The 23,753-nt window shown below is 39.1% G+C and overlaps 1 protein-coding gene across 1 annotated transcript in view; it reads left to right on the top strand.

The window, feature by feature from the left end:
* Window positions 1–412: 412 nt before the first annotated feature.
* The window catches only part of SMARCAD1 (SWI/SNF-related, matrix-associated actin-dependent regulator of chromatin, subfamily a, containing DEAD/H box 1), a 44,483-nt gene continuing 21,142 nt past the window's right edge, over window positions 413–23,753 (top strand). The window contains exons 1-7 of the mRNA XM_059817459.1: window positions 413–614; window positions 10,929–11,103; window positions 14,326–14,494; window positions 16,549–16,612; window positions 19,932–20,020; window positions 22,056–22,145; window positions 22,804–22,888. Of these exons, the coding sequence (XP_059673442.1) occupies window positions 413–614; window positions 10,929–11,103; window positions 14,326–14,494; window positions 16,549–16,612; window positions 19,932–20,020; window positions 22,056–22,145; window positions 22,804–22,888 (874 nt within the window). The remainder of the gene's footprint in view (window positions 615–10,928; window positions 11,104–14,325; window positions 14,495–16,548; window positions 16,613–19,931; window positions 20,021–22,055; window positions 22,146–22,803; window positions 22,889–23,753) is intronic.

Raw genomic sequence — 23,753 nt, forward strand, 5'->3', positions numbered from 1 at the left:
GGCCGGCGTCGCTGCCGCTCCCTTCCTCCCTTACCGGCGCCTCGCCGGTGTCGGCCCCGGTGCGCGGCAGGTGCGTGCGGGGCCCGTCGCCGGGATCCGGGGGGTGCCGGCCGTCGTGGGGGTAGGCGGGAGGCCGGGGGAGCCGGAGGAAGGCGGTGGGCGGGGGTGGGCAGGCCCCTCCCCGCTGCCTGACAGCGTCGCTGGCCTCCGGTTTCCCTGGGAACGGGGGCACGCGTTCGAGAACGCCCGGTCGGCGGGGCCCTCCGGCCGCTGCCGCGGCGGCCGGTCACTTCGCTCGCGTCTTTTTGAGCTGTATCTGATGAGCCCCGCCGCCTCTTCCCGGATTTTCCCGCAGAAACCGCCCGGTCGAGCCCGGCTTCTCTCCGGCAGAGCGGAGCGATAGGCTGGGAATATGAGTCTCTACAACTTGGACCGCTTTCGCTTTGAGAGGAAAAGAAAAAACGCGGAGCAGGAAACCGTCTCTCCTTCGGCAGCCCGGGTGCAGGCAGCTGATTCTACTGCAGCGGGTAGTGCTGCTGGAGGGGATGAGGATGACGCTACAGATGATAGCAACAGGCCAGACACTCCAGCTTCGGATGCGACAGAGATAACTGGTGAGTCAGGTGTTTTGCTTGTAGCGTAAGAACAGTGTAAGGACTTCATTTCTAGAAATAAAAAAATTGTTGTCTTTTGTTCTGGTTTTATTTTTCCTCTTTGCTTGTTTTACAAACGTGCTTTTCTGTGCACACGTATTTCACAGCAATTTCCAGAAAAGCATCCTTGTTTATAACGGTGCTTGCTCTAATTGAACCTGTACATTTACAGTCAAGTTGGAAATCACCTCATAACTAAAGATGAAACGACCTTTTTCAATTGAGTAAACAAGCTACAACTTAAATGTTTGCAGTGTGTTATGCTTTCCTACTTATTAATTATCTTTACTGATACTTATTTTACACTAATAGAGTATCTCAGGGTTTTCAAGGGAAAAAAACCCACCTTTTAGTTCTCTGATAAATGCAACACTACATAGCCTTAACTTTTTCACTAGAGTCCTAGGCTAATGCAATGTGGAATATCACAGATAAAACTGAAAAGAAAGAAAACAGTTTTTCTTCAGTCGGGCCTGGTTTTGTAAAGAGCTGAGAAACCTGCTGCTGATTCTCACAAGCTGATTGTGTTAATAGTTTTGTAGCAGTGTTTGTCCTCTTTTCTGGCAGTAGCTTGTGGTTTTCATGGAAATGTGAAAAACTTGCTTGTGTAGTAATTTATTGGTTTCTTTGGCTGATACACTAGAGGTGTGCTGTTTCTGTTTGGATTCATCAGTTAATACTAATAAACAACTGTAATGGCTGTCAACTGCATAATCACATTCACCAGTAGCTTTTCAGTCACTGAAGAAGTAAGAATGGAAGAACAGAAATTACTTGTTGCTGATTATTTTATATGTTTTGGACATTCCATATAACTTCTGATACAGATGTCAAGATATAAGTGTTACTGGAGAGATCAGAAGACTTTGACTGTGCGTTTAGTCGGTAAGGGAGCAACAATATCATTTGTTATTGTTTAACTGCATTTGTTTTGCATACAACTTTCCCTTGGTGGAAGGCAGTTTATTATAGCACCTTATCTATGTGATAACAGAGAACCTTTCATGTACAAGGAGGAGTTCCTCTTTTAAAGGTGAGCCAAGTCAATATTATAGTTGATTGATATTTACTATTTCATGAATTTTGGTTTTGTGCAGGTTGACTGTTTTCAGTTGACTGGATTGCTCTCATATTTATGTTCGTAAATATCATTTGGTGCTTTATATTTTAAAAACCTCTAAATCTTGGCTTGAGAGTTGCCAGTCTGGAGTTAAGTAGCCTGTCCACTAGCAGAGAGGATGTTTTGGTGGCAGGGACAACTTAACACAAGAAGCGAGCAACTGTTAGTTGTGGTTTCTGCATGTGTGTGCTTTGTAAGGGATTGCATGAAAACACTGGCACTCTGAGGATGTGCGCTTTGAACAGGTGTCATCCTCTGTTTGTGATAAGTTGCTGTCTTGTGCAGCGTAGGAGTTACTGAATGCAGGTACCCTTCTTGAACTGTGAACATAGATGTGAAGTAATGGATGGTGCTGCTTGTTTTGTGGCTTATTTGTCTTTGTGATTTGTTGGGGTTTTTTTTAATATTTGTTCCTTTAATCTGACTGTGGGCTTGACTTTGTCAGTGGAAGCATGTAGATAGACCATAACTACCAAGGCCAACAAACTTTGGGGCTTGTTTTTTTTTTCAAAATACTGGTCTTTATTGGCTTATGTCCTACAGGGGTAGGACTGAGGAGGAGAAGGGATGTAATACCCAATTTAGAGGCGTGAGTAGGAGTTTAGATATGAGGTAATAAAAGGAAAGGTGAAGGGGAGTCTAAAAGAGGAATTGTGGTGGAAGGCCAAGTAATTGTGAGGAAAACTAGGGGGAGATGACGGTAGCTACCAGTAAAACAGAGTAGAGTAGAAGTGCAGACAAAATTACAGCAAGTGGCTGACTTAAATAAGAGTCTATGGACACAGATGCCAGTGTAGAACTGGGGTGCTAATTAACATTTAAAATTGAGATGTAATTACTAATACTTTGGATTTACATAATGCTTCATCTTTCACAGATACCGAGTGTTTAAAGAAGATGGAGTGGTTTGGTGACTTTTTTTTCATTTATTTGCACATCATTGTTATGTAACCCATTTAAATAAATCACTTAACCATGTTAAAAATCAAATAACACTTTCTACATCTATAGAAGTTAACCGAAAATAAAACACTCAAATTTTGTCTGCGGGATATGAGGCACTTCAATGTAAAAGAGGAAACTAGATTTGATTAGCAGAGGCCTGTCGTCCTTGTTTCCTAATTAGCGACAGGAAGACCGAAGTTTTCTTGCTTTGGGTCAAATAAAACAGAGAGATATTTGGGTTTTTTTCTTGTATTATCATGGAAAAGGTACAGAGATGACCGGCTTATGGCACTGTGAGCTCTTCCTACTGCTAAATACAGAAGTCAAAGTATTGAGTTGTTTTGTACAAGAAGCAGTTTACACCAAGCTAAATAAAAATAACTTGCCCTAATGCTCAGTAAATCATGTGAGTACAACAACGCTCTCTACAATTACCTGAAAGGAGGTTGCAGAGAGGTGGGTGCTGGTCTCTTTTCCCAAGTGACTAGCGACAGGACAAGAGGAAACGGCCTTAAGATGCACCAGGGGAAGTTTGGTGGATAGGCTGGATATTAGGAAAAATTTCTTTATTGAGAGAGTGGTGAAGCATTGGAACAGGCTGCCCAGGGAGGTGGTGGAGTCACCATCACTGGAGGCGTTCAAAAACCGTGTAGACGTGGCACTGCGGGACATGGTTTGGTGGGCATGGTGGTGTTGGGTTGATGGTTGGACTTGATGATCTTGCAGGTCTTTTCCAACCTTAGTGTTTCTGTGTGATTCTGTGAACAATTACTCATATTTCTTCTGAAGACAAACACAGTGGATTCACAAAATACTGGTACATGAAACTGGGGAAACAAGAGGAGAGTGTTCTTTATTTCACTTATACAAACAAAAAATTATTAAATAGCTGATGCCTTTTTTGTCCTATTTCGTTGGATATCATGCAATCATATTGTGTATGTAAAAAGAATTTTAAAATCAGACTTTTTCCTTCAGGAGTGCAAGTGGTTCCGTATAATTTCCTAGGGATTTCTTTAGATTTATGTTTTGTCAAGTGTCCTGAAATATGTATCTAACGAAAAGCTATGATTGGTTTAATTTCATTCATCTTGGAAAAAATAGTCAGATTATGTCTATTGTGTCATGAAACACCATTATTTTTTTAGCTAATTTTTTTGTTTTGTTTTCCCAGAACAAACTGATATTGGTAGATTGTTCTGTACACTGTGTATGTATGTACGTAATGCTTCTTGTTGCTTTGTATTGAACATGCATACCTTACACTTTGACAAGCAATTTGTAGTATGATGGCCAGAAGAACTGGTCGTCTTTATACACTTGTGTAGATTCAAAATTATGCAGGCTTGCAGTGACTTTGCAGCCAAGTTGTAGTGGTAATTCTGAACATCACTTAACTGAGGGGTAGAAACGAAGTATGGGGGCAGTTATCAAATTATGTCTGAAACATACCTCTCTAAAGAGTTGGAAAAATGCATTGGAGTGGCTTACTACAATTTTCTATAAAAAAATAGTATTACTTACTAAATAATACTCGCATTTGGTTTCTGTAAGTCTGTTAAGAAAACAATGAAGCTACCATCTTCTTAATTTTCAATTAGATGTTTTTAATTATGTAAATAGCCTGCTGTACTAAGATAATGTGATTATTCCAATTGTAAAATGGAGCAGAACTGTATTAGAACGATACAGATTAGATTAATTACGATCATGAATTGCAAAATGAGATTTGTATTCAAAAAGCATGCTTACAAAGCTTCAATAATGAATAGAAATAAAAGTTGTGGATGAAATTGAACTACTATATATAATCCTGTTATTGATGGTTGGTTTTGTTGATATCCTCTCTGTACTATTCAAATACATAACCCAAATGACTGCATTTTCAGGTTACGGTGTTGAGAGTGTCACATCACTCATTTGCACTGGGACTGCTTTTTTTGTTCTCGCCTGTTATCAGTTTCTTTATGATCTGAGGAAGTCATGTCTTTTGCTTATGTCACAGTTCATAGAGTATAATTCTACTTAAAGCATTTCTGGAAAAAAGTAATGACCGCGGTACCTAGTGAACTTTTCTAAGGATTCATGGGAAGTACATGTTGAAGAAATCATCATTTTAAAATGGTCTCTTTAAGTAGCACCTTAGACTAACGCTGATATCTAGGATTATTTTAGCAAACGAAAAGGACTTTGCTTTGAAAATAGAATATTAATTAGCTTGTAGACTTGAGCAGCATGCATTTGATACTGCTTTCTAAAACGAGGTGGAAATTACTTTTCATTTGACAATGTATGCTTGTGCAGTGTTAGTAAATATGGTGAGCCTCGAAGTATTACCTCAGTTTTGTTTTTATTTGGGAGAGAGAGGCTGGCTTTCTCTGAGTGTGATGTATGGTTTGTGTAGGAGGTTATATTTAGAATTACAGGGCAATGTATTATGGCTCTGCCCTAGGTATATGCTTCCAGAAAGGCAGTAGTGAGTATGATTTAAAAAAAAAAAAAAAAAAAAAAATTTCAAGGTGAAGGTTTTTTTTTCAAGAGTAGTTGAAGCTGTGCATTTACTGATTAAACTAAACAAAATATTTGCTCTAAATTATGAAAACAGTTGCATTTGAGTACCTTCATCCATAACTTAACACTGTCTCCATATAATCATAGACAGTTTGATCCAGTTGTTCTCATGGACTCTCTTTGTATGATAGCAAAAACCAGTTGTTGGGGTTTGTTTTTGTAGTTTACATCTTCAGTTAGGGATACTTCTGTGTTTTCTTATTTCTGGCCTTAGAGTCAAACACTGGTCTTAGGATTGCAGGCATTCCTTAATAGTCCTTTTTAATCACCTATAATCAGGAAATTCTGTCTCCAATAATTACATGCTGTGGCAATAACTGTTTAATATGTTACTATTCTACAAGGTTATAATTTGCTCTAAATATGAGGGCTCCTTCTTACATATGTAATTTCTGCTCTCTTGCCCCCCATTAACAAGGGATTCTGTTCAGTGGAATAGGTGGAGGAGAAGGAGATACTGCCTTTTTGAGAAGAAGAATGCTTTTTCCTGGCGACTCAGCATTTCATAGGTACAGGAGTTAGGAATTGTTGTGAAGACTAGACAGTGATTGCTAATTAAAGTAAAAATAAAATGAGAAGTCACCAAGTGAAAGAGTAAATACTCTTTTTAGTTAAATCTAAACCTCTTTGAAGGTTTATATTGTAAAGAATAAAATTATTTTTAAGACTTATTTTTGTAAACTTTCCTTGGTGGTGTTTTTGTTGTTGGTTTTTTTTTTTTTAAAATCCAATAAGGATGCTTCTTAGCAAAGCTGACATGAGTACCTGTCATTTGCGTGTCATGCTACTGGAGGAATATGTTTGGAATATAGTCTAACCTACATGGCAAAGATCATGAAAACTGGCTTGATTGTTAATTCAGCAGAGATGTGAACGTCTCATGTTTCTTATAGGCCTGTTTTGATATTTCCATTCACATCTTTTTATGCATCTTGTATTTCTGTCCTATTGTGATAGCTCTTGCTCAGCTGGTCCAACTTTATAACCTCCAGAAGTTTTCTGCTTTATTTTTCTTTGCTACAGAGGAATTGCTGAAATAAATTTGCCTGCGTCTCTATGTTTAAAGGTAATAAAAATGTTTTATACATTCCCAAAGGTCTCTCTTGCTCTTCTCCTGTATTCCTCTTAAAACTTGATACGGTTTTGAGATAAAGCAAAGCGACTGGTGAGGACAACTCATCTCCTTCCAAACATGGATAGATACAAGAAGGTACCGCTGAGGAACTTTGTGCTGCCAACATGTTGGTCTTGGTTGCAGGGAGGCCTGTCTTTGAACAGTATGTTACTGCTTCAGAACTAGCAATTTTTAGGCCTTCCAAAGTTTACAGGTGTATGGGCTTTTCAAGATAAGGAGATTACTTTGCAAAGTGGGACTTCTGCCTCTTCTAAAAATCATTACCATAATCCTCTGTCATGTTTTAAAAGTGGTGGAAAAGGTTTAGATTTTTATGATAACTCAATTAAAGTTGAGGCCTTTTAGCACAAACGAAGGAATTAGGCACCACGTAGCTCATTTCTGCATTAGATTGTCAGGTGAATCTATTCTAGTCTCTTCTGGCAAATCAGCTTTGAAAACTGGCATTACGCTTTGTAGTAACTGGACTCAGCTAGTTTATGTTAGTGAACCGAGGCAGAAGAAACTACATTTATTTCCAGTCGAAATTACGGTTCCAGAGTTAGCAGCTGAGAAAGCACCACTGGTGTTTGGATTATAGATGCGTGAGTTATAAGATAGGATTGTTGTGCTAGAGGGGAGAGTATGCCCATGATGCTGTATTTGCATACAAAAGGATGTAAAATCCTTTTATATGAGGATTTACACTGACAGTTGTATCATTAAAAGTCCACTCTCCCAGGAGTTTTGCAGCTGACTCTTCTGCACCTTTCCTGTGTAATTGTTTTGCTCTGTTTTCTTATTTGTGATTTAAAGCTCTTTGGTGTAGGAATGAGGGTGGAGATATTTTTCACCCATCTACCACCCCAATTCAGAGTATATTACTGTCTGTCATCCTTCACTGAGGTTCTTCATAAGCCATAGCTATTCTTTCTCTAATTTTGGGGTCTCTTCTACCTCTTGCTGTGTGTTCTCATCCGTCTTCTTATAACATAAATCAGACACTATCAACAGCGGGGACTTGTTTCTTCAATACCAGCCACATGGGTGGGATTTGTTGTGTCATGTCATGGGGTAGAATGCTTGTTTTTGCACAGAGGCACAGCGGAGGGTGGGGGAGCCCAAATAACCCGATTGGAGGAATGGAGCCTGCCCTGGCTTCTCCCAGGGCTGTCACAGGAGGGCCATCAGCCTCGTGAGTTGAGGGTGATGCCCATTGCCGTGAGCCATCAGCAAGGCTGTTGGGAGCATCATTTGGACTGAGGGGGGTTGCTACCTTTGGGGGTATGGGACTTACTATGAGATGCAAATAAAAGCTTTTTAGGTTCCTGCAAAACTTGCTATGGGATGTTTAAGGGGAGGAACCGAAGGTGGGGAAGGGGAGGGATGAGAGTGGTTTGAGGAGGAACAAGTGTGGGGAAAATAGAGGTGTAAGGGGATAGCAGGAATTGGTTATACATAGACAGGTCAGTATGCTTGTCTGGCCATGCCCTGTTCGTGATCGCCATGGTCAGTCCTGTCTTCTCGTTAAAATCCTCTTCTAGCTACTTTCTGGGTGAGGGGAATCCGTTCTTGTGCACGGGGTCGAGGTGTCAGCCACAGGAGTGAGGACTGGGGGGTCACAGGGACCCATGTGCCTGGGGTGCCAGCAGCTGGAGGGACCAAAGTGAGTGGAAAATCAAGTGAGAGCCGGCGTGGGCTGCGGAGGGCTGCGTGTCTGCGGTGCCACCCCCCTCCCTGCACAGCCCCTGCGGAGGGAGTGGGGGTACCCAGAGACGAGCCAGCAAACAGGGGAAGCGGCCTGGGAAGCCAGGGATGGACCAGAGGGTCTGAGCTGCCCATTTGTGCACGGGGCAGCCCAAGACGAGGGGACCTGGTGCCAGCCACCGGGTAGAGGGTGGAGAGAGCCGTGGGGTGTGTGTCTGCAAGTCTGCGTGAGGGGGTCTGGGACGACAGCTGGAGTGGGGCACGGGCCCTGGGGGCTCCTCTGCTCCAGCGCCAGCAAGTGAGGAGACTCAGGCTCCATCCTGGGTGGACTGGGTGTCTAAGGCCAGCAGCTGGAGGGGTCCCCATTGTGTGTGCTTGCTGCCTGCGGACCTTTGTCCTGGTCCGCCCGGAGGGGAGCAGGGGGCAGCCGTTGTTTGTGTGCCCCTGGCTCTGGAGCAGGGAAGCCGGTGTGGGCTGGGTGGCAGCAGCGGCAGATCGGAGGTAAAACTTGCCAGTCACCTGGGAAGCAGGTTCTTCTTTGGCATGAAAGACAGACAAACCCCTTCTTACTAAACCTGGTCGGTAAGAAATATGGAAATGCTAGATTATAGAGGTTTGTAGACGGAAAGTAAAACCTGGGTTTCTCTGCTGAAACAGGATGCTGAAACAAGACAATTATTACTTGTTGTAACTAACTTTCTGACAGACTGTGGTGTCCTTTCGTTAATTAAAAGCTGAGATGATGATGGTTATGTGCTCTTCCTTCGCACTCCTCTGTTTCCAAACTGATGGTATAATGCCTGGTTAGAAGTGTGTTTCATATTTTCGATAGGATTTTTCCTGTGCGTAGCTAAGGTCATCTGGAGACTTAAGGCTTCAATGATTGCTTTTTTGAACTGTCATTGAACCCTTATTTATATTTCCTCATGAATATTAAAGAAGTTTGAGTTACACTCACTCCCATCCCTTTAACCAGTGTTAAGCTCCATTTTCAAGTTCTTTTTTTCCTTATCAGTAGCGGGCTATGTAACGCTTAGTACCATGGTTTTTTTAGTTTATTGGGTATCTTTCCCTTTCAAAGCCAGTATCACCTGGTAGTTTCCCTTGTCAGCAAACTGCTTGTACTTTTAGGATTTATCTTTGTTTCCATCAAATACTGCCAGTGAATTATCTTAAATTTATTTCCTGCAGGATTACTTTCATACAGAAAATGCTCTCTGCAGCTGTCATGTTCTCTGCTCCATGCATTCTTCTTCTTCTCTTCAGTCATATGCCTCTGGGGTCCATAATTTGTCTGGTCTTAAACAAAATCACTCAGCTTACCAACTATTCTTTCTTTCCATCACTGGCTGTAAAAATGGTGAAGTGGTAGAAAGGAATGAAGTCTTGAATACGTGGGACTGCTGCACTAGGTCAGGCTGTGTACAGTTCTTGGCTCATACCTTTCCCAAAACGCCTTGAGTGCTTTTTTTTCAGTTACTGACATGAAATAGCACACTTAAGAGGTGGCAATTGTGTCCAAGCATTTAGTTCTGTTTAATGCAGGTTTAAAGACAGAAGAGCTAGAAGCTACATGTTTGAGTCCATGTGTATCAATTAAAAATTGCTTTTTTTCCTTAGGGTTTTCTAAAGATGGTAGCAGAATAATTCTAGCCTCCTTAGGCAATGGATTGAACCATGTGTTTTACCTTGCCCAGGCTTATATGGGAGCATCAGAGTTTTAGTTAGAACCACCTTGAAATACACAATGTATGTAGTTAGAGCATACTGTGCCTTAGCTGCATTTGGTACTGTGCTGAAAGAGGGCGACAGGGCCAAGTCTAACAAAGCGTAGTCTTTTTGATTTTGTTTTACAGTGTTCTAATCCTCTCTTCACTTTAGGTTCAAGACTTATTTTGTATGTCAGGTTTTGTGTAGATTTCCCTGTGTGGTCATGTTTTCCCTATCTAGATACACGCATGGAGTTGGTTTCAGGTGTAGCTGACATTGGGGGACTTAGTCATGCATTATTCATGACTAATTGAGGAATTATATGAAATGATTGGCTGCTTATGCTTTTCGTTGTCTTACAAGCTTGTTCAGAACTGAAAAGTTAATACATGCTAATGCATGCACAGTGGGTCAATTTTGCAAGTGTCGTTGAAGGTAGTATATGATTCGTGAGATGTCTTCACAGTGACATATCCTGATTATGTATAGATTCTGTATATCCTGATGCTTTGTATATAACAGGGAGCATCATTCCATATGCTAAGTTTCCTTGTTAAGAATCATCTGGAACGTAATGTGGAAAAGACTGGCTAAATTGATTATAACTCTATGGGAGTTGCAACTTACCTGTCAAGTTCCTCTGTGTGGCTTCCTAATTTTCTGCAGTATAACACTGACATTCCCTTTCTGGAAAACTATCAAGACAAGCAGATCATAAATCAGCCATCAGATACACCAGTATGTTTCTATCCATGTCCTGACCAGCCTGGAAGTAGTTCAGAGGATTTTGCTAAATATTTATTTTTCCAAAAATAAAAATGTATTTATAAGTAGTTATTAACCTAAAATACATGATCTCTTAAACTTCGTGGTATAAAAATTATTTTACGTAAAAGGGTTGAGGATCTTTTGCCAGGTAGGTTACCACTTTAACGAATATAGCTTCCAGGAATTTTCCAAGCATAAGGATGTGAGCTCTGTTTAAATGGTTGCTGTTTATAAGGAAGAAATCATAGCTATCTGATGCTCTAAGTACAGATAAATATTTGAAGTTGTAAGTCATAAGTCATTGTCTCCTATCTTTTCTCCTATGAAATGACTTGCACAGGGTACTCTGCCATCCCAGAAACTCCTGAAGCCAAGAGAACAAGACAACGATCTTACTTCAAGCAAAGAAGAGGCGTACAGTTCCTAGATGTGTCTTCAGACAGTGAAGATGAAGGACCAAGAAACTTCAGTGCTGCGAAAGAAAACAGGGCTCCAAGGAGATATGCAGTTGTAATGTATGTTTTAAACCAGTTTTATGTAATGTTTGTGCAACCTGATGTGATGTTCTAAATTGAAATACTGACTTGAAAATCAGAGGCAAGGTTCTGGTTTACTGGTTTGTGATTTACTTGCCCCTAACTAAACTTTACTGGATTTCCAGGGGAGAAGAATCCAGCTCTTAAGTCATTTTCTCAGAGAAAGCACTTAGGAGGGAGGAGTTCTGTGATGTTGAGTGATACGTGTGATGTTCGTTATATGTTTGTGCATCTGCCCCTCTGAAATCCTTTTAAGGGTGCTTGAAAGCTTAACCATAAAATATTTGCTTTATTAGTTTTAAACTATATTGGAGTTGATTTTAGCTTGTTTCATTTTTTTATGAAACCATAGTGGACAGGCAGGCAAGTAGAGCTTCAGTGTATAGTATGAGTTCCTGAGCTGAAGTTAAGTATTATTTGCACGATGTCTTTGCATGATGTCTTTGCTATGCTTATGAAAACTTTTTTTCGTGATTTGGAAATTTATATTTTTTAATAAGCTGGGAGAGAAGAGAATAGTGTGCAAGAGTCACTTGCGTGGGTGCTAAAAAGGCAGTATTGAGAGTGCAGGAGAGACAGATATCTTGTGCAGCCAGTTGGAATGGTTTAAAGAAATCCCTGCTATTTATTGCCTGCTAGTTATATGTTTGTGTGACCGAAATGTGGTAATTGTCTGTGCCCCTTAAATGTTCTTGTGTTAAGCAAAACAAGATGGCTTAACCTGCTTTTTTTGATAATTTGGCTGAACTAATCTGCAGAAACCTTTTATGGAAATAGCATCCTTAACAGGTGTAGTCTCTTATCAGATTTTCAGTCTTTAAGCAGAGCATGGAGTTACTGGAGCTCGTCAGCAGAAATGAAATAATGCTTTTCCCTGCTACTATTATATGAAATTCTTGAATTTTTTTTAATGCATCTTCCCTGAAGTTTCAACTTAAGGCAGATACTTGGTAAGGAAAAAAAAAAAAAAGAATTAGTAGTTAGCAGAGTGAACTCCTGTTTCCATGGTTTAAGTTGTAGATTGTGCAAGGATACAGAGATGGCAAGCTGGTTACATGCACCGAATTGGCTTGTGTGCAGTGCTGTGTAAACATAGTTACACTGCTGCTGGGATCAACCCGATTTGGAAGCAGTACAAGCGGTTTTATACCGTGTGGAGCCGACGCTAATAAGTCTTGCAGGATTCAACTTGCAGAGCCGCAGCTTGCTATTTCTATGCTGTATTCTGATTACTGGGAGTGAGAGACAGAGAGCAAAGTGGCTCCTAGTGGAATTGATGAGCATAATCTACATCCTGTCGTGCTCTTCATTATTCCTGTGTAGCCACTCGTCTCTTATGCACCAGGCACCCCAGTGCCCAATACGGTGTGTTGGCTTAGGTGCCAATCGATGTGTAGTGATCCCACTAAGCTGTCTCACAAGTGACGTTCTGGTTGAGCTAATAAATGAATTGAGAGCGTGGCAGGAGGTAGCTTGGATCTGGCCAGGCTTATGAGCTCTGGCTTGTGCTGAATTTAGTCTGGCTTTGCACAGAATCAGTCAATCTGCGTGTCTTTGCACTGTGCGTTTTAGTGCACGTGTTACCTAGTGTTTGGGGATTCTGTGAATTTTTTTCTTTTTGCAGGTTAACGCATCCCCCCTTATCCTGAATAAGGGATAGAGCAGAGTGCAGAAAGCGTGTCTTTCCTAAAAGGAAGTGTGCCGCAAGCTTCAATACCAGAGTCACTGTCTGGACTCTGTTGGAAAAAAAAGCAGAGCTCTTAACACAAGGTTTTGTGGGTCAGAGTCATACTCATTTAGTGGTTAAATGAGTGTTTCTTCATGCTTGATAAGAATGTGATTATACAGAGAGGACAAGATTTATGATGTGTGCAACTCTGGCTTTGTTGACAAGTATCTAGATGTTAATCCCTGATAGGAAAGCATAGGGTAATTGCAGTGTTACCACTTCCATTTGGATTGTTATTCTTTTTTAAATGCAGTTTAGAAAGAAACTTTTCTCCTTATCCAGGCAAAAAGATCTGAAATATGCTAATAGAATTTTAATACGCCATTTCACTAAGACTTTTTTTAAAGTGGATGTTGGATTAATCTTCTGAAGCTTACAACTAGATGGCTTGTGGATTGAAGAGGATTTGGGTTATTTTTTGTTGTGAGGATTTTTTTACTCTAAGAGGCACAACCAGAGAGTCCATGTGGCTGTGTGTGCCTTTTGAACAGGATAGGGAGAAAAGGATTATTTGATGAACAGTTGTCTCAAAATAGTGTGTATCTTCTACGCAAGTGGAAAGTTACTACTTTTTTCAGAATTGTGTTGCAACTGCTAAAGAACATTACAGTGAGAAAAAAATGGTTTATTTTTAGTCTTTTATCTATATCTGTGTAAAGAGACCTGCAGGCAAGCCTTTCTGATGGTTAAGTCCCTATGAAATGGCAAACTCTATACAGTTCAATTAATTTTCATTCAGGAAAAGAGATTTGTCTGTGCCTATGGAGGGCAGTAGGATGGGAGACCTGTGCTTACATTTAGTCTTGTCTGTTAAACTGAATATCGTGAAAAATATATAGGGATTGCTTTTCCTGCAGGTTAGCTCTAATAATAAATCTTCCAGTAAATTCAGGGCTTTGCTTTTCTCACAAAGGTTCTTCCCATGTTTAGATGTTTAAGATGCTGCATAAGGATCTTTGAATTTTCTTCTCAGTGAGCTAAGAACTAGGACAGAGAGTTGATACTGCACCTGGAAAGTTTTTAAAAAGAACTTATCCACATCTGCTTATCTGTTGGGCAGCTAAATACTAGCAAGACTGTTTGAGACAAACTTGAGATGGTCTGATGTAATTCAGGTAGCTGAAATGATGAAATGTATTAAGACAGTTGTTGCTAAATTGGCAAGTAACCTTTTATAGCACAATACGAGGGTAAGTCATGGTATTTCCCTTGTCTGTTCCTCCTTTCTTCTTTCCTTTGCTAAGTTGAAATGCGTTTACTGCAAACAGAAGACTGTACTTAATCATATATGCTTTATTTTGTCCTGAATAGGAGGTATCACTTTGGGTATGTGTTGATTCAGTGTTACTAAACGCATCTAAACACATTTTGTGTGATCCCGTTGGGTTTGGTTTACAGTAACGTTCTCAAAGTAAAACATTCATAAGCAAAAAGAGATTTTAATTCTTTTTCTCCTCCGCCATACATCGTAGCTCTGATGAGGATGAACAGCCTGAAGATGAACGAACCCAGTTATCATATGTAAATGGTGGGCATCAGCTGCCAGCTGTGAAGAAGAGTGTAGAGGAAGACATCAGAGATGCAAAGCTGCAAACACTGAAGGAACTTTTTCCCCAAAGAAGTGACCAAGAGTTACTACAAGTAATAATGCTTTGTTCTTTTGATTTATCTTGATGACTGTTTTGTAAGCAGTATTCCTAAGCTTCTGGCTTTATTAGAGGGAACAGCTTTAATTCTTATTAGCAAAAGGGTATATCGAAGTAATGTATTTTAGTGGAACTACAGCCATTTAACACTTCTGTATACATGTGCATGCATACACAGACACATATATATAAAAATGAATCTATACGCACACACATTTTTTTTACATATATATAAAAACCCCTTTAGATCAACTCAGCAACAGTGAATTCCAGTGTATAGAGATTTTATATATATTCTTTCTGTTGTGACGTTTAATCTTACTTATAGCTGTCTTGGTTGATAACTATTGATAGCTGCGATTGTTGGAGTGCAGCTAATTGATTAAATGCAGAATGAGTGAAATCGTTGTCATTTTCTCCAGTAGATGAAACGTTGCACCCTTGCATTTATGAAATTTAATACTCAAAGCCTTTAGTACTTCCAGTGAGGCAAAAAGAGAGTAGGATTGAACTTACTATGATTTATTCTGATTATGCTGACACGTGAATCTGAGATACTCTTGGCCATTGTCCAATGTACACTACAAATCTACGGTAACATTCTGGTAGCTTATTACAGTAAAATACCTTCAGTACAGTAAAATATATTTTTAGCAAGGTTACCTTTCAGCGCTGATGTGTGACTAGGTTTTCACTAGCTTTAGTTTTCAAAGCTAAATGTGTTTAATTTAATCTGTTAAGTTTCCTGGTTGTTGAAATGCCGTTAAAGAAATACAGAAATTATACTGGTGCTCCTTGCTGGGTGTTTTTTTCCCAGTTGATCAAGCTTTATGTTTAGGCTTTCTACTTTAGGAAGAAAGAAGAGGTTGCAAATAGCAGTTTTGGAATTTTTTCTCCTGGATGTTGTAGTAAAATTTACATTCTAGGTGTCCAGAATGTATGAAGTTTTAGTTTTTGGCTGCTACATAGGACGTATTTAAATCACAGAGTGATAACAGTTCATCGTAGCTTAGAAACTAGCTAGAAATGACACATGGTGTGTCTGACTGCTGTTCTATGACTTCAGTGGTGTGTTTAACTACTCAGTGGTATGTAGTGCTGATGGTACTTGCTCTCAGAAGAGTGTAAGATAGCTCCTGTATCAGCAGAACTTTGTAGTACATAGCGGCTGTGCAAATTGTTGTCTGCAGTTACATACACAACATTTTTGAAGGAAGACGGAGGAATATTAGGCAAATATATTGTTCCTTCATGAAGAATCTGGAACAGTCTGTCCTGACAAACCCTACGCAACTGATGAAGGCTATTAAGGAAAAATCATAAGCCTTTTGGAAAGGAAATTGTGTGTTTATAACAAAATTGTAAGATGCTGTTTATAAACGTGGACAGATACTTCGGAATCAGGATTCCTCATAACTTCATTTTTTGTGGGTTTTTTGCATTTGTAACCTGTAGACCACTTGCTTCTCTTGCAGTTATCTCATTTACAAAAAGCATTCTGAAAGTCTCAACATCCGATTAATTTGTACAAAATATCTACTTTGAGATTACCCATGGATGGAGAAAGAATCTAGGACTGCAAGGAAGTATAGATAAACTTTGAGGCATGTTAGAAGTTTCATGTATGTACGTTCAGGACGTTGACCAATGTGACGTAACAGTATACAGACATTTTATGAGTTAAGAAATCAGTTTTATGGATCATCTGGCTTTGTAATAGTAACACTGACTAGTTTTTGACAAAAAGCTTTTAAGTAAACCTGCACGGTATGTTTCTGAAGTAGGAAAAAAAGCGATAATAAATGAGATAATATTAAAAAAAATTTCCAGTAAGTTTTTTAAAGTGTTTCCAAATACAGCTTATGCGATCAGTCTAGCTAATTTGGTACCTGATAATTTTGTTCTTGGATTTTATAATACATGGGTTTTTGGGGTGGTTTTTAAAGTATATTTCAATCGCGCTGATGTATCATTATCTTCCTCTGTTCAACTGGATTAAATCTCACTACTTAGCAATTGACTTCTTTTTTTTTTGTTTGTTTTTTGCAGTTGATAGAATCAGCGCACACAATGGATGAAGCAATAGCTGCTGGTTTGAAGTCCAATGAGGAAGGTATGTTTAACAAAAACCAAACAAACAAAAAAAAAAAACAAAAGCAAACTTCAGAAGCTGTAGCTAATTCAGTGAAGTAAACTTGGTTGGGAAGTATTTAAAAAGTGTTAAAGCATATGCTAAAAGTTATACTATTGTTTGTTTATTGTGATAACACAAAACTGAAATTACAGGCTTTGCAAGGGGAAGAATGAAAAGAGGATGCAGACCAAAATCCAAAAATATAACAAAAAAGGAGAATTTGTTTTGTGAAGCTCAGGATTGCTTTACATGTGGGTCCTTAAGTGATTTCTGTTCTTCCTGGTTCCTTCTTTGCCCAGAAGTTGAGGCAAATAGTAATGGATTAGCAATAGTAATTCTAAATGTTCTAAGTGAGAGATCTGGTGGTATGGAAAAAATATACTGGAGTATGTAGGCACTCATACCTAGATACTGTTTGTGTCAAAGCCCATCACAATTTTCAGGCTAATTCTGAATAAGAACTATTAGTCTTAAACATTAGATAAATCCCCATGGTTCTCTAGCAAAACATTCCCCAAACCCTGCCTTTGAGCCCTCAGAGCTTATTTGGGGGTTTTTGTTCTGCATCTGAATTTATACAGTCTCATGCTGTTATCAAAAAACCAAACTAACAAAAAAACCCTCCCGAAAAACACATCATTCTTGGGCTTTGGGTTTGTTTCTTGACATCACATTAAGTCCAGGGTAAAATCTCTTGTCTTTATATTAATCTTCTTGACTGATTTACTGGGGTTGGTGGGGGAAGAGTGGAAGGTTGGTATGAATATTAACATCATTGTAAAAAGATCCGTTTCATCTGTTTGCAGTTCAGTTGTCCATGTTTTCCTGAGAGGTCTTCATGGTTTGCGTATGATGGAAAAAGCTATTTATGATCACTCATAATTATTTTAGTTGTTCTAAGTGGTTCATGTGTCTTTTCATGCAGTATCCTATGGATTTGGAAGCAATATGTCTAGGAAGCTCATATGCTGAGGGAGAACAGTTTTACTCCCTTTCTAAAGTAGATTTTTTGTTAATTTGGTTCCCCATGTTGTACTTACCATATTTTCATCTTCTGATTTTTATATACAACTTCAAAGATTTTTAACAATTATCAGAAATCTTTAAAACATTGGGCTGATTTTAATGAAGGGTTTCTTTTGTGTTTTGCTTTTTTATTTTTTTTCTTTTTTTAACCCAACCAGACCAACATTTTGAGGTTATCACTGTGCGCATGATCAGATTCTATAGATGGGACTTCTTGGATGCTGGCAATAGAAAACTAAAGCTGGCATATCTTTGAGGGACACACTACTTCTGAGTGCTACTGCTCCTGGAAGGTCCCTTCCTGGAAGACTATGATTACTTTTCAAGGGTTTTGATGAATATTAAACCAATGTAAGCTAAATATATCCTTAAACTTTGTTGCAGTTCACAGTGTTTGAACTAAACCACTTTGATTTCTGGTATGTAGGCCCTGCCTTTTGGCCATTTTTGTGTTGATCTAAGAATGCTGTTTCACATCCTTTCAAGAAGAGCCCACAGAAAAATCTTCTTGGCAGCAAAATTCTCACTAATCACAGCTGTTGTATAAAATATTTAGTGAGGAGTAAGCATGTCTGAAAGTGATGGTATAAATCACCTCATTTTGGACACATTTTTTAAAAATTGAGACATTACTGAACATCTGCTTATCTATGTCAAATTGTGATATGCTTTACTTGAAAAGTGTTGACTGTGTGAGAGGTCAGGGACAAGATACAGTTTTGTGAAGCATGGCTCTCTAAAAAAAGTGTGGCCGAGTCATCCTCAAATTTTTCTGTCCTTTCAAAATGACAAAAACTTGTATTTATGGCTTGAATTCAGTAGTGGTATATAGCCAAAACAAGAAGCATTGCAGATGACTTACAGGTATGAAGATTAGATGTGACACACTGGAAATATGTGTATGAATGAAAGGTGTGAAGTTATAGTAATACCTGCTGCTTGTGATTTGTTTCTGGTGGTGTTTTCTGTACATATTGAAAACCATTAAATCAGTGAGGGTGCTTCTGAGCTGAAGCCTCATGGAAACCTCTCTGATGTTCACTGCTTTTTTAACAGGCAGAAATGACTGTTTCTTTTGTAATGGCAGGGGAAGTCACAGTAATAGAGGGGTTTTTTTTTTTTTAGTGGTAGTGGCAAATAACAGTGGAAGCAATTACAGATGCTTCTCTAAATTTTGAAACTCTGGAGCTGCTTTTCTCATTGCCCGGTAATGATAAAATTTACAGAGAGAACAAGGATTCCTCTGGAAGGCCCAGTGTGCCGTGCCTGCACGCCAAGGATGGTTCCTGTCTATCAGTAATAGAGTTTCTTCATCCCCTCAGCTGTATGCTCCCTTAGCACAGGAGGGAGTAATTAAGTGTACCTTGCAAAGTGAATGTCTTCAGAAAATTAATTTTTTGCCATTTGCAGATGTGGTGGGTTTCAGAAGACCGCAGGTTGATTTCTAAATAATTCTGTGTTGATAGGTTACTGAGACCATGGTTATCCAGATCCTTTGCTGCAGTTTAATTGCTTCAAGCAAAGCTAATGTGCAGAAATAGTGGTAATGTGCTCTTGCCTTCATGAGCTGTGCAGAGCGGCAGTCAGAAAATGCACCTGACTGGGCAGGTCTTAGTGCCAAGATGATAATCTGTTGATAATCACCAGGGCCCAAAGATATTCAGAAAGTTCTGGCTCATATGAACTATTCATAAATGATACGGTTATCACTGATACTTAGTTATTGCTGACTTAATTTGCATAGTTTTCTTTCAGACATGTGGATTTAATGTTGAAAACTGTTTGGTGGTAACCTCTCTGGTGCGCACCTGAGCCAGAAATCAGTCATCAGCACTTCCAGATTGGCAATGATGTACATATTCCAACTCATGATTGGGATTCAGCCTTGATTAAATACCAACTTTCCAAAAGCAGTCAGCTTGAATAAAAACAGACAGATATACACCTTTATGCAACTTGTGTGTAAAACACTTGGCAATTAAAAAAAAAAAAAAGCTATTTCAGTTGTTATGTATGAGAGGTAATTGCTTCATTAATTGCCAGGCTACTAAAGAAAACTTAGAGGTAAATAAACATGCACTCTCAAGCAGCTTCTTGGCTTGAAGTTTCAATGTATCTGTGGACTATAATAGCAAACTATTATGGAGACTGGTAAACATCATGTGCAGCTAGTAAGTAGCTACTATAGTGTTGGTTTGAATGATCCTACTGTTTTAGGGTGAACTTAATGAAAGTAATTAATTCTTCTTTTCTGCCTCGGTTCTTTTTAAAGCGCCCTCTCGTAAAAGGAAACTAAAAGGTTCTCGCACAAATTGCAAAAACAGACATGAGAAAGTCACAAAAAAGCCAAAAGCTAATTACGTAAGTACTATTTTTTCTCCCTGTGCATTGTAAAGTAAGTGGAATTACCTGACTTGGTTAATGACAGTGGTGTCGTGATCTTGGTGTGTTTTATCAGAAAATCCAATCAAATTCAAATCTTGCCATCTGAATGAGATTTTCCTACTTTCTTCTCCCTGGCAATTCTGAATGGAATTACCTGCTTTGTTCTTTAGTGCTTGTGGATTTGTATCCCAGTAGCCTGTTCTCTGCTTTCATGGTAGTGGTTGATGTCAGGTAGGAGTATGTGAGGCGCTGAGTACCAATCAGTTCTTGTGAACATCAGGGGGAGTTATAGGCTATGGATCACCTTGCCTCATCAGGTCATTCCTTGTGTTTCCTCAAACAGATGAAGTTCAACATCTGTTGCTACTGTTCTTCTGTGTTATGGGAGTAATGTTGTTTACATATATATTTTGAAACTATGACTTAGGGAAGATCTTTAAAAGGAATGAATTGGTTACGTTTAAAGGAATTTATTACTTTGACCTCTGCTAATAAATAGGAACTATGTAATGATCCTGGTGCATTCAAGTTGGTATTTGGCAGATCTTATGCGAAGTCCTACAGGGCTGTTATGAGGCCAGCTCCCAGACATCCCGGTAGACATCCTTGAAAACCACTTACGGTAGAGAAGGGGAATTCCACAGAAAGTACTGGAGGCTGAATGGAGGAAGGTGACTATCTTTGTGTTGAAATTTAACCAAATACTGTCCTCGGTCAGAACAAAATGAAGAAAACACAGAATTTTCCATGAAAACAAAAATAATATTACTTAGATATTTCCCTACTTCCTGGAGGAGAGCTGTGAATTTTGTGAGGCAGGATTTGCTGGGGTTTGGGTTTGTTCCTCCTCACCAAACCCCTGGTTTAGGTTACAAAGGAGACTTTACTGAATTATTACCCAGCCAGCCTCACAAACAATGCTTCACTGGACCTGGTTTCATGCAGCAGTTTGATTTCTGTGCTTAACAGTTCCATTACAGTTAAAAGGGGAAGGACTGGGAAAAATAAAGCTGAAAAACGGGTTTTTAGAATTTGTAGTAGAGAATCATAGTGAGAAAATTGGCAGGGTTTTTTTTCTCGCTCTTGCTTTTCCTCTAGTTCCCAAGCTCGTTCGTAAGACTAAAGCATACTTTGCCAGCTATTGTATGTACTGTAGCTGTACTCTCAATGATACCATAGGCTTACTGAGGAAAGGAACCATGTCCTCTGTTACTCGGAGTGCTTCTGGGTGATCTGGTTTGTACTCTTTCAGCAAATAGCTTCGTCAGCGAAGTAAATATTGATCAAACCTGTTGGCATCTCTGCTGTAGATAAGTAGATCTGTGACCACTTTTCATTCAAAGCTCTGTGAAGAAACTTGTGTAATTCTTTGTGGTGAATACGTAACAGAGCAGCTTGTGGCATGTAGAAGTCTTGGCACTCATTCATAAGAAACCTCCCTTTTTGCAGGGTGATAGTAGCTGTTAGTGAAGCTGTTGTTGATGAAGACTTTTGCCAACTTTTGATGTGACTCCACGGTGCTGTGACACAGCATTTGTGGATTTTTTTACCCATAAATCTTCATATAAACACACCATTTGACATGTTTATAGATTCTGGTGGGTTAAATACTGCATGCTTGATAACCTAACAGAACTGACTGACTGTTAACCCTACCATCTTCAGCCTTAAATATCATCCAGAGTCACTACTAACTTTATATTTATATACTTCATTATTTATATTTTGGTATGTAACTTCGCACTGTGTATGCTTATCAGAAAAGAATGCCAGTCTTTCATGAGTGAAGACTTTTTCTATGATTATGAAAGTTTTGGTCTTATTTTGATCATTGACTATGTATGAGGAATCATTTCTGCAACTTGGATTTGTCTTAAGTGCTTTTGTCATTTAGAGTGGCTCTTTAAGGAAAAGCAATATTGATTAGGTTTGATTGTTTTTAATTGTTTTTTTTCTGTTTCTATGCTTGTAATTTACATTAAACCTAGTAGATTTCTTTTTTTTAACGTAGCTGGATGAGTCAGAACCCCAAAGACAATGGGAGAGGCAAGAGATGCTTGTGAAGAAGCTGCAAAATACATTTCCTGGATTGGATAAGGAGGTGAGCTTATGTCTCCTGATGGCCCATCAGGTTTTGACTTCCTAAGAAAATTGCAGCTGTTGATTGTCCAAATGAAACAGTCCTTACACCAGCAGTACTCTTGGGAAGAGCACAGGGTAGGAAGGTCTTTGCTGTTGCTGCTTTTGGAATGTAACTTGCCCTGAACTGAGAGCAGTTGGATGTAATCAAGACTATACAGAACTTCTCATCCTACTTTTTTGGTCCCGTGACAAGCCAGGCATAGTCAAATCTGATGACCTATTATAAAAATGCATGGGGAAATTATCCCTCCCTCTCACACTATTCTTGCCTGGACACTAGATGTACTGTGTGCTTTGTATTAGTTTAGTGCCTGATGATACTCAGCAACTGGGCAGGGCATTTTAATACTGTTCTTTAAATTGTTGGAAGGAAAGCTTGTTTATGTGTGTTCTTACCCTTTTGAAAAGCAGAGTGCAGTTCTGCCTAAACTGAGTGTATAAGGATAAACTGAAGGGTTTTCTCCTTTTGATTTTCTTTATTTTGAATCATCTGATTTACAGGGGTTTTCTTTGCCTTGTGCAATTAAAATTAAGTGTTAGTGCCTTAATGCTATTATGCATAGAAATTTAGTTTTTGATCATCTTAACACAATACAAAATTTCTTATCTTTTACTAGGAACTGAGAGATGTACTTCAGGAACATAACTGGGTGTTTCATGAAGCATTGGAAGCCCTGAGAGTATTTGCAGAGGTTGATGAGGGTAAAGACAGATTTATAATCCATTTTATCCCAAGATAAAACAAACAGACTGGTGATACAAACCTTTTCTAATGTCCGGCAATGACAATCCTGACAGCACTATGCGTAGAAACTTGCACTGATACTTGAAATTAGTATTATGGGGAGAGAAAAGAAGGAAACTCGATTTTTCTGTATTTTTAAGTGTCATGATTATTTTATCTTTTGGTCTGTAAGTAGAGATAAATATCTTTGCCTTGCTAATACAGATTTACATAAGAAGTTGTAATTACCTATGGGTATATCATAAAATATATTTTGAAATGTGTCAAAGCTGACACCTGCTCCCCTTCTGCTTGTTTAAAAATAAGTTTTGTTTTTTAACTGGAGTAATTTGTAAATCAGTAATTGCGAATAACTGTGTAGGTGACAAGTGACATATGCTATTTTACCGTCTTAAAATATATTCTAGGAGAGAAAAATACTAGAAATAGGCCTTAAATTATGCAGCCAGTTTATAAATACCAATGCATTAAATGTGGTAGGGAGCGAGAACTCTGATTCCAGGTAGATCTGCAAGTTAACTCATTAAATAGTGTTTAAGTTATAATTACTTTCCAGACTGTTACGCAGCTGTCAGATAGGTATATGTTTTGCTGTATCAGCTATTTAAGTATTCTTGGGATAGGATAGTATTCTTAATTGGATTCTTTACAAGTGGAGAGAGCTATCAGTATGCACGAGGTTGGGTCCTTGCTGCTGCTGCTTTTGAGAAGGTAGACATTGGGGTTGTAGTCAATCAGCAGCAAGCTGGGATTGGGCAGAAGAGAAAGCGTTGCAAGTGCTTTCTTTCAGAGAAAGAAGACGAACCCATACAAGTCACTTCT

This window comes from Gavia stellata, chromosome 5 (genome assembly GCF_030936135.1).
Source record: "Gavia stellata isolate bGavSte3 chromosome 5, bGavSte3.hap2, whole genome shotgun sequence".
Classification (NCBI taxonomy): Eukaryota; Metazoa; Chordata; class Aves; order Gaviiformes; family Gaviidae; genus Gavia; species Gavia stellata.